Below are 10,485 nucleotides of genomic sequence, written 5' to 3' on the forward strand. Positions count from 1 at the left end.
TTTTTGACAATCTTTAAAGTCATTATTCAACACATTGTTATTGTTAAATAAATATCGCCAAATAATCGAGATCTCAATTTCAGTGAAAATAATCGTGATTATCATTTTTGCCATAATTGAGCAGCCCTAGTTCAGAGTAAGCATCAAGAAATCTCGGGAAATCTTGGGATAAAAGGAAGGCTGGTGATTGGTCTATAATTAGCTAAGACCCCTTGTCTGTGAAGGTTCTCGGTCATCCAGGTCATCGTAGTTTAAGGAGCTTGGAAAGAAAAGCATCTAGACTTTTTAAGTTACTTAAGTTACTTCTTAACTTAAGTTACTTCTTAAGTTAAGAAGTAACTTAAGTAAGTCCAGACGCTTTTCTTTCCAAGCTCCTTAGACTAAGACCCCTTGGTTTAACTGATGGCTTTTCAAGTAGCAGTTTAATTACTGCGAGCTAGAAGGTCTGTGGTACATTGCCCATTAATAGAGAGAGTTGATTAAAATAGAAATTGAAGCATAAATAAATAGTTGGACTTCTTTGAACAGTTTTGTAGGAATGGGTCCTAAAGACACGTTGATGGTTTGGTAGTTGCTGAAGTTAACTTGGAGAGATCAGTTAATTCTCAACACACTCTCACCAAACTCTCTGCACTTGCTAGCACATCTCCACGTTAAGCACTCTAAGCTGCTGCACATCCTTTCCATCTCGATCACCCCGCCTAGTCCATTTCTCCTTCCTGTTTAGCCAGTGAAATCAGAGCTGCTGGTTTGAGTGTATTAAACAGTTTGGGTATACTGTATGTAGCCATAGGGAACACAATAGACTACTTCCACAGTTTAGGGACTCACCTCTGCACACAAGACATGATAAATGTGTCATAAAACACATGACCAAGTTGCTATGCATTCTTCAGCAGTCTTCCTGTAATCCCATCCGACCCGAGGCTCTTATTTGCCTTTGATTTTTTTCAAAGACTGACTGAACATCATGTACATTTTAACAGTGCAATTGGGGTACAAGGAGCCATTTCTACATAGATGCTGTGATTAACAGATGCGGTCTTTTCATGGAGGAGTCGATTGATCTTTGTTGTTACTGTGGCTGTGTGCATGACACTGTGTGAGCGCAGAAGATTGATCCAGGCTATTGTCCTGCTGTAATGAGGTCACCCCCCCCCCCTGGAACTATGACATTTCCTGTTGCTCAGAGGCCAGAAAATCATGAGGTTTACAGCTATACTGTTGATTTCTGGAGCTTTAGCGTTTGTTGTGACTATCACTATCACGATAACTGCACCGATCAGTGTGTGCACATAGGCGTCGACACCTACAGGCAAATTCAGAATCACAGATCTTGCCTTATGACAACTGTTTTCAACACTGATATTACTAGCTCAGTGTAGCCATTAGATGTTCTGTGTGACGACATAAGTCATCAAGTTTTACTGCATAATTTTTCTCAAAACAAAGTCCAAACTATCCTCTAAGCATTTACATGTATCCTGATTAGAGTTAGAAAACAGCATCACCCAGCAGGGAGAATGAGCTTCCTCTAGCAGTGAGCTCCTGCTCTACTCTGAGCTGACACTTTCCTCTACCTGTTGTATTATCTGGTCAATCAGATGTTATTGAGCCACATAAGAAGCCAAACCTTGATCCCATGCCCTCCCGGCTCCCTTCTTTTCAGCAGCTTTTGACCTAGTGTGAATCAGAGAGGGAGGGATGTCACAGCTTAGATGCCATCAGTGAGGAGGATTTGCAGGTTTTAAGTCTCTGCTCTTTGGCCTTGTCACAGTAGGACTTCCTGAGAGTATGGGGCTGCTCTGTGCCACAAAAGTTAAACCTGCCTGCCACAACAATGCCACATTTAAGGCTTCCAAAGACATTGAACTTAGTTGGAGCGGGTTGATCTCATAGTGAACGGTGGGAAGTCATGCATTGAGAATGAGAGGATGCACAATAGCATGCTGACACAATGACACATAATATCATGGTCTAGAAATGTGACTCAGTGAGGTGACAGTCATTTTTTTTAATCCAACAAGGATCTTTTATTTTTCCTTGGCGGTTTCTTAAAGGAATAGTCTAACTTCCAAACAAATTTCCTTTCTTTGCTTACTGTTTGATTTGGTTGATATCAGTCTCATGTCTGAGACTCTTACTGCACACGGCATTAAAAAAAACAGCGACAACCCTCAGGGCAACAAAATGAACCCATTGTTGGAGTGCCAAGTTTTGGGACTTCCAAAAGTCAGTCAGTCCCAATAAAATTCCACGTTAACTTGACCTGCTAAACAGCATAAAAAGCATGTTTGAAGTTTCCCACTTCACACCGTTATTGATGTATGAGACTAGTATTTCATTATTCAACTTGTCATGTCTCAGGTCTCTTTTGTCTTCCTCCCCTCACCCCAACCGCTGTTGCACCTGTGCAGCACATAATACACCTTCTAACTTGGCAACATTAGTAGCTAACTTAGCGCTCCTGCTTATTATATAAATATGGTATCTTTTGGCTCTTAAAAACACAACAACAGCGACAACATGGCGAATGTTGAAGCCTTAACGTGAATTCTAAAGCCAGTGGGGAACACTGTGGTGGCTACATTCATCAGTCTGTGGACAGGACATGTTCTTCTGTGAGCTCCAGAGGCAGCGTTAGCATTGTGAACGGCCTTTGGGGCCCAGGCCCATCCAAAAGGATGACTGTGCCCCCTCAGCTGAATTCTACTGACTTACTTTTACAACTATAGGTAAAATTAATTGTTGTACAATAATAGTTGTAGTAACAACCAAGCCCATATTAATAATTTGGTCAATAGCAATTTACAGCATCTACAATGAAATAGTAAAGTTAGTGAGTCTAATTCCCTCCTGTCAGAGTTGGTTGCCTGTCTAGTCCATCTTCTGAGGTGCTGACCCTGTTTAGAGGTGCTTGTAGATGTGTGTTTGAACTTTGGACAGTGTAGAAGGTCAAAAACACAACATGTAAACAGCCAGATTTTCCCTGGTTCAAGTCTTCATGATGGCTTTAGTGGATTTTATGAGACTATCACTAGGCCAGCATTTGATGTATTTCATCGTGGCATATCAAAAGTCAGCTGTCACTAGAGATGAAATATGATAAACCAGATCTGATCAGATGCTGAAAGGTTAAATACACTGGACTTCTTTCTGATTTCTACAAATCACTTAGAAATAAATCACAGAAACTGGAGCATCACGAGACTTTCTAACCAAGTTTTCTAACCTCTGGCTAGTTTTTTTAAAATCTGGCTAATGAGAATAAACAGCATTATCGGCCTAAATTTAAAAGCACTATGAGAGCACAATTACAGTGAGAAAGGACCATTTGAGTGCCTTTAAATACTCACATTTACCACTGTAACAAACTAAGGAATGACTAAACTTACCTGACCATGAACACAACAGCCTGTAAAATGCCTCCACTCCTCTGTTAAAATACATAGAATATTATTTTATTCTGGATTTAAATATTTCAAAGACAAAAGATTTTTTACCACTTATTTTTAATACAATATGAAGTACCCAGATAACTTGAGCAAAATATCGTGCGACACATCCAGTTAAAAACAGTCTGGCATGAAGTAAAATGATACAAGGAGGCTTTAAATCTGCAGTTTTCAACTGTTAAAACAATAACTCTAGTTATGCTTGCTCCTCAGTAGAGCTAGCTAGATGCTAAAGTAATGTGACCAAAGCTTTCCAGGCGTGTGCACAAACACATGACAGGGACGAGGAGGAAAAAGGACCTCTTGTGGATGTAAGCAGAACCGTGGGATGAAGCTTTTCTCCACGGGCTAAACTCTAAGCAAAGTTGTGGCACAAGAACAATGATATTAAGTATCAATCCGCCCATCAGATTTAAACACTCACTAGGTGCTTCTGTCATATTCTTTGCTTTTGCCAGTTTTGTTTATGTTCATCAGTGCCATGTCTTACTCTTGTAGTACCTCCGGTTTGGCCTATAATATGGTCCTTTACACCACAGAAAAAGAAGGAGCTTGTGGAGCTTAGCATACTGTTGAGAAAGTCTTCTCACCTGACTTCTGACAAGAGTGAAGAAGCTTTACCGCCAAACAGTGTTTCAGTCCTTGTGCTGACTCTGCTCGCCACTATCTTCCAAACTGCTGACATCAAGAAGCCCTGGTTTATGATTTAGAGCTCATATAAAGACGCATAGCATTTCCATTCAGAATGACCAGCTGGTTACTATTAGCTTTACTACTCTATCATAATGAAGTAATATTATTACTGTTAGTCCAACGACTGCTATTAGAAAATTTGCGATTTAAATGATATATAAAGGTCAAAAATACATTTTAGGTTCTCCTTCCACTTGCTGCCAATGTGACATTATTATTGTTATTTTATTGTTTATTATCATTATTATTATTGTTAATTTATGGGTCTTCATTGGCCAGAACAATGACATTGAAAGGCCCCTGTCCACAGTGGTGCAATAATGGCTCCCTGTCCAATGGGAATTGAATGGAGGATAGCTTCCCTGAGAAGCCTATTCTCTGGGCCAACCAGTCACACCCCACTACCACCTCAACCACCACCCCCCACCCCATTCTTCAAACAACACTGTGACTGACAGCTCCCTTTCACACGGCTGCAACTGGCAAGGAAGGGCTTTAATTCCAAACCATTTTGTAGCATGGCATGATAATGACTTAGACCCAAGCCCATGGATTGACATGGTTTTATTGTAGGGCCGGGGAGAGCAGCCCTTTTCTTCTCTTTTTTTATGCTGTTTGGATGAGATTGAGGATTTAGTTTTATATTCAGTTTCATTCTCATATAATCATATATATAAAAAGAAAGATATGACTGACATGATGACAATAGAGGAACATGTATTATCAATTTTTTCTGCAATGAATCAGTTAATTAAACCTGTGAATGTTGCATTGTCAAACATGTACTGTTTTTAAGTGAAACTCCAAAGTATTACATATGTGCAACAGCTTCAACAGATGATGCTATATAGGAGTATTGTTTCTACTGAATGTGCCTTCAGTAGCACTTAAGCTGCCGTCCAGTAATGACTCACTAAATACGGGCTGCGGTCAAACCTACCAACTAAACCTTAATCTGACTGCTGAAGCTGGGACTTTAAACAATGATGAGAAATGACTAACTGAAATATGCAAATATAAAATATGACTTGTCGTTTATATTATTATTATAAGCCTTCCGTCAAATTGGCATGGATATTAGAGTGTAATAAAAAACGAACCTAGCAAGCTTCAGGTAAAGATGATTTTGTGAAAACAGATCATGTGTTCTTCAAAATCATTAAAATAGTGGCTGCTACTGCACATTCTCAAATTAGCTTTTTAAAAGCTTGGTGGGAAAAAAAACAAGGTATTTAAATATGTCAACATGGTTCTAGGAAAAGTGTGTCCAGCATCAATTAATTGACCAAGTTTTAATCCAATAAACAAAAAATTCAGTCATTGAGTGAAAGAAATGACAGCACTGATGCCAAAGTCACCACAAGCAAGTTTTGATTGATAGGCGAGCCTCATCGCCACTGCTCTACATGACCTACATCCCCTAGTGCCTGGCCCTTCCAACCTTTAGCCCTGTGCTGTAACACCTTCTGTCGACCGGCCAACTTTCTTCCTTCTTCCTCAGCACACTGTTAGCAACCCTAACAGTGTTGTCAGGCTCAGGGTCTTCTGCAAGGATTAATGCAGCGTCGGAGAGCTCAGGTGGTTCTAATTGTCAGAGGAATCGCTGGCTGGTTTTGCTCTACTACCCAAAATTTCAGTTTGCTGAGCAGGAAGAGGCAAAGATTTGATGAAAGACAGATGGCAGAGCAGTCCTTTGTCACATCATCACATCTCTGTGTGTGTGTGTGTGTGTGTGTGTGTGTGTGTGTGTGTGTGTGTGTGTGTGTGTGTGTGTGTGTGTGTGTGTGTGTGTGTGTGAGATCAGTATGGCTGGTTAGAGAAACAGAAGAAGAAACAAAGGCTGAGAGTATAATTTATCTATCATTATAAGATCCAGTTCATCTGCAAGAGGCTCAAAAACGCTCCCTTCTTCCTCTGTGTTCTCTCACCACCCAAACTGTCCCCCACCCCCAACCTCCGTCCTGCCACTCTTTGACCAAAGAAAACAAGGAAGATTTCCTCCTTTGATCGTCAGAGGATGGAGGGGCTGAATGGGCCAAAAGACAGCGCAGAGGCAGGGTGGGGGCCGAGGAGATGAGCCGTTTACCCTGCACTTGGCTTCTGTTGAGGCCTTCTGCTTCTCCCATCTCCTCCTCCTACGACCCCACCCTTCTCTGGATCCCAACCCCTCTTTTTGCTAGTTCGAGGTATAACAAACACTGAAACCCACCCCTCCCCTACTTCACCCTTTTCAGTGCCCTATCCTTGCATCTTCACCCCTGGGCGTCACCCCTGTCACCCAATATCCTTCCGGGGATGGAGGAAGCAGAGCACAGCACCTGTCTTGACCCGTCTAGACACCACCGCCCTGTTGATTTGTCTTGAAAGGGATGGGTGGTGGAAGAGCATGGCTGAGTTTGGATGGAGGGTTGGGGAGGGTATTCATGCAGGTTAAAAGTCAAAGTTGGAGGGTGAGGTATTTCAGCGTTGATGGAGAAAACACAGCGGAAACAAGAGGCCACCCCACTGACCCACCCTGAGGCCTGTGGTGTAACACAGCTAACACTAGGCCAACCCAGAGTCTTTTCTTTTTTGCCATGATGCAGCTGTGCTGTTTTGGTCTATCCGGCACGAGTTCTTAGACGTTTCAACGTGGCAATCGGGTATTGGAAACATGAGACAATGGCTACACGGTCCAAGAAGAAGCCGTGCTGGAACATGCCAGTCCAACATGATGATTTCCTCCTCTCTCTTTGGTTTGGTTTGCCAGGTCCCATTCGCTCGCTCGGAGACTCACCTCAGCGAGCTTCTGGACGGCGTGTGCAACAGTATGAGTGACTATGCACTCTATGTGGATCCCATCACCCAGCACAAGCAGTACAGGAGGTTTGCTCCCAGAAGCAGTGCTTCCACCGACGACTTCCCCGACTTTAAGAACTTCCAGTTTGATGGGCCAGAGGCGTCCAATGACCTCAAATTCGCAGTGAGTGGAAATATGCACTGAAAACAATGTTTTTAAGTAGAACTATAGTATAGTTAGAACTGCAGCCTAGTTCAGGATCATGTACAGAAGCATTGGAAGCATTTCCAGGCCAATTTCATCCATTGCTATGTATTAAGAATCAAAAAACAAAGAAAATTCTCAGAGTTAATTTTGAAACAAGTTGTTCAATAAATGAAGATGTACATTTAAAATTGGAGGCGGTGATTATGACAACCCTGCATCAGTCGGTTTCCAGCGCCGTCCAATCGAAAACAACACGTTTTGTATAGCAGAAGCATTACAAGGTAGTCATACAGTTAGATGTGTAATCTAAATACACGTTTGCTATTTTCATCAATCTATCAGTTGGGACAAAATGTTAGACTAGAAAATCGGATAGTTGCAGTAATGCTATTATTGAAATTCCTTTTATATCTTTATTTATTTTAGTAATTTAATTATTAATCGGTTTGTTAAGCTCACATTGCCAAAATTAACAAAAGTATGCATTTTATTCTAGGCATTTTCGTATATGGATACTTTTATGTAGATGTATATTTCATGTTTAAAATAATTGCTCCTATGCAGAAAAAATAGTCTGTTTAAAACACACTACTTTTCTTTGTCTTCTTGAAGAGAAGGTCATGAATCTGTGAGCTACAGACAGATGAGAAATGAAAGAAAAACCCAGAACAATAACGTGGCGACCTGCCACATCAGCGTCAGAGCTCCTCGCCATTTATTCTTGCAGTAGACGTTGGAACAGAATTAGATATCGCCTTTTGGGGTTTTTTGATGGTGGTGGTGGAGCATGATGTCAGTAAAACTAGAAAAGAGCTAAATAAATACAAGTATATTACTCTTTTATGTCTGACATTGTTCCGAAATCAATTTTCATATTCTTTAAACCGTTCAAAGACGCTGTGTCACATAGAACAAATGTGTCTACGTAGCAGTGACCCTTCTTTTGATACAAATGGCCCCCTGTAGCATAATGGAGCCAGGGGAGCTCTTCACTGTAGGGGTCAGTGATTCAGGGTTTTCCTTTAATTTGTCATGCCTTTGTAGTGTGGCCAGTTGGTTGTGCCAGCCATTTCACCTGCCTTCAATTTGAGAAAGTACTTGATATCAGCAGTCACTGCAGAAAACCCGGTCAGTGAGCCATGATTGGATTTAGTGACGTGTAGACTGAACAGCTGTGAGCTTCACCACGACGCACCATGGCGGCTTCACGTGACCGAGGGGTCTGAAGGAATTAATAGGACAGATGAAACAACAGACACGGGGAAAAGTTTGTGGTTTATTCTGAAGTTGGATTGCATCACGAGTGTGATTGGGTGAGCCAGCTCCCACTGAAAGCTGCTGCTTTAATAAACAGCTTCGGACTCGCATCACAGCCACTTTTTATTTTTACTTTTTATTCACCACCATGTTCCTCGCTAAAGAAAAAGCAGCTGGAGCAGAAGTCGAATTCATAAAAAGCGAGGAAGGGTGCTTTCACAGAGTCTTCGAAATGGATGAGCGGTTCGATAAACAGGAGAGAAACGTGGCCGCCGCCGCCATGCAAATGGCGTGCCCACACTGTGTGAAAGATGTGTGTTGTGCATGTATGGTCGAAGCACACTTTGACCAGTGTTTGCTGCGTCTGTGTCTCAGTGTGAAACGCTGGTGGAGGAGTTGGAGGAAGAAATCATCTCTGTGCTGAGCCGGGACAGGCAGGAGAACGTGCACGAGGAGCTGTGCAGCAGAGTCTCAGGTAGCAGCTATGCTTCACACGCGCACTCTCACAGAGCTACAACACACATACATACAACATACACACAACACACACACAAACATACACACACACACACACACACAGCTGTGGAAGCTGCTCGGGTTTGGCGTCCACAGCATTCAGTAACAGCAGAGGCCAGTGTCAGCACAGCTCAGTAGCCTCAGTGTAGTTCAGTGTTAGCTATTTGTGTCTTTAGATGGTGGCACATTTTCGGGTTGTGGAACATAAACACTGATGTGTTTGTCGTCATGCTTTTCCTTTCAGACTACTGTGAAGACAGCAGCCGTGCTAACGAGGAATTGTAGCATCACACTGGATTTTCGGTGCAGCGAGGAGAGACCAGCTTTGACACACATTTCTGAGAAAAAGGTTTTGATAAAAAATGTTTGACAAACAACTGAGACTATTTTAAGTAAATAAAAACCAAATGTTGAGAAAGCACAGTGTTCATTTTTGTCTCTGCATGCTGCTCACACCACAGTATCTTAACCAGACCTACAGTAACTGTTTGTTGGTGCGAGTTCCACATATCAAAAGTTAAGATGGTGGTCTCCACAGTTAGTCAGCTGATCAGTTTATCTGGCAAAACTCTTTTCTGCTCTCTGTCACAGTCTGGCTTTATCACCAAGTCCAGGAAAAACATTTAGATTTCTTTGTTTTTTTTATAGAAAAAAAAATACACATTATTTCCTTCCTTTACACACACCATAAACATCCATGGGAGATAAATCTGTTAGTGTGGAATTGTAGACTGCTGGATGATAGTGCTGACTCTAAATGTTCACAGAAGCTAAATGTATTGTGTCAGTGTGAACATGCAGCTTTCAAATTGCTGTATCTTTTCACAAAGACTAGCAGGTGGACAGACCCGAGCCACAACTCAAGCATCTGTTATCTGATTGGACCAGACTTAACAGCAGCTGATTGGTTGAAAACTTTGCATTGATATGCTAAAGGCGGCCGCATGCAGGGGAACCAGAGAGTGCGTTATACTGACGCTGCTTTGTGCCGATTCTGTAGCTTGGTTGGGTTCGCAATAAAAAGGAGACCGAACAAGTGCTGATGGTTATTATATATAATGCATTACTGGGCTGTCATTAAGTGTGACCTGCGCCTCTCCTGAGCACTGGGGGCTGGGTCTTCAGGGAATGGGTATATAGTATCTTTACTTCATTATGCATCGCTAAGAAAACTATCCTCATGAACTGGAAATCAAAAAACTGTTGATGTATTAACATAAAAATGTACTTGTCTGCCTCCTCAGAAAACCTACTGGATGAATTTGTTCCTCTCTGGTCCCCACTGATCTATTCCATTAGTTGGTGTGAGTGCTTGGCTATAGTCTCCTTTCCCTGTATGCCTTGCAGGTGGATGCAGGTCGTCTCTGGGACTGCAGAGGTCTGGCAGCAGGGGTCCGTCTGTCCCTCACACACCCCACAACAAGATTGTTGATTTATGTATATGTCCATTTTCAAATTTTTGTGTTGCAGGTACTGTATGGTTATTTTCCCCACAGGTGCAGCAGTTGGGGATACATTATGCATTTCTATTTGTACTCCTTTTATTACATCTTCGCCGACCCCTGTTTTTTTTTTTTT

At 41.9% G+C, this 10,485-nt stretch overlaps 1 protein-coding gene across 2 annotated transcripts in view; it reads left to right on the plus strand.

Annotated features, from left to right (window-relative positions):
* cnpy1 (canopy FGF signaling regulator 1) overlaps nt 1–9,325 on the plus strand; it is a 12,953-nt gene extending 3,628 nt beyond the window's left edge. For both annotated transcript variants that reach the window (XM_005949748.2, XM_042214895.1), the window contains exons 4-6: nt 6,898–7,110; nt 8,767–8,866; nt 9,152–9,325. In XM_005949748.2, the coding sequence (XP_005949810.1) occupies nt 6,898–7,110; nt 8,767–8,866; nt 9,152–9,192 (354 nt within the window). In that variant the 3' untranslated portion in view covers nt 9,193–9,325. The remainder of the gene's footprint in view (nt 1–6,897; nt 7,111–8,766; nt 8,867–9,151) is intronic.
* The last annotated feature ends 1,160 nt before the right edge of the window (nt 9,326–10,485 follow it).

Source organism: Haplochromis burtoni, unplaced genomic scaffold (genome assembly GCF_018398535.1).
Source record: "Haplochromis burtoni strain Fernald_Lab_line unplaced genomic scaffold, NCSU_Asbu1 Contig_624, whole genome shotgun sequence".
Lineage (NCBI taxonomy): Eukaryota > Metazoa > Chordata > Actinopteri > Cichliformes > Cichlidae > Haplochromis > Haplochromis burtoni.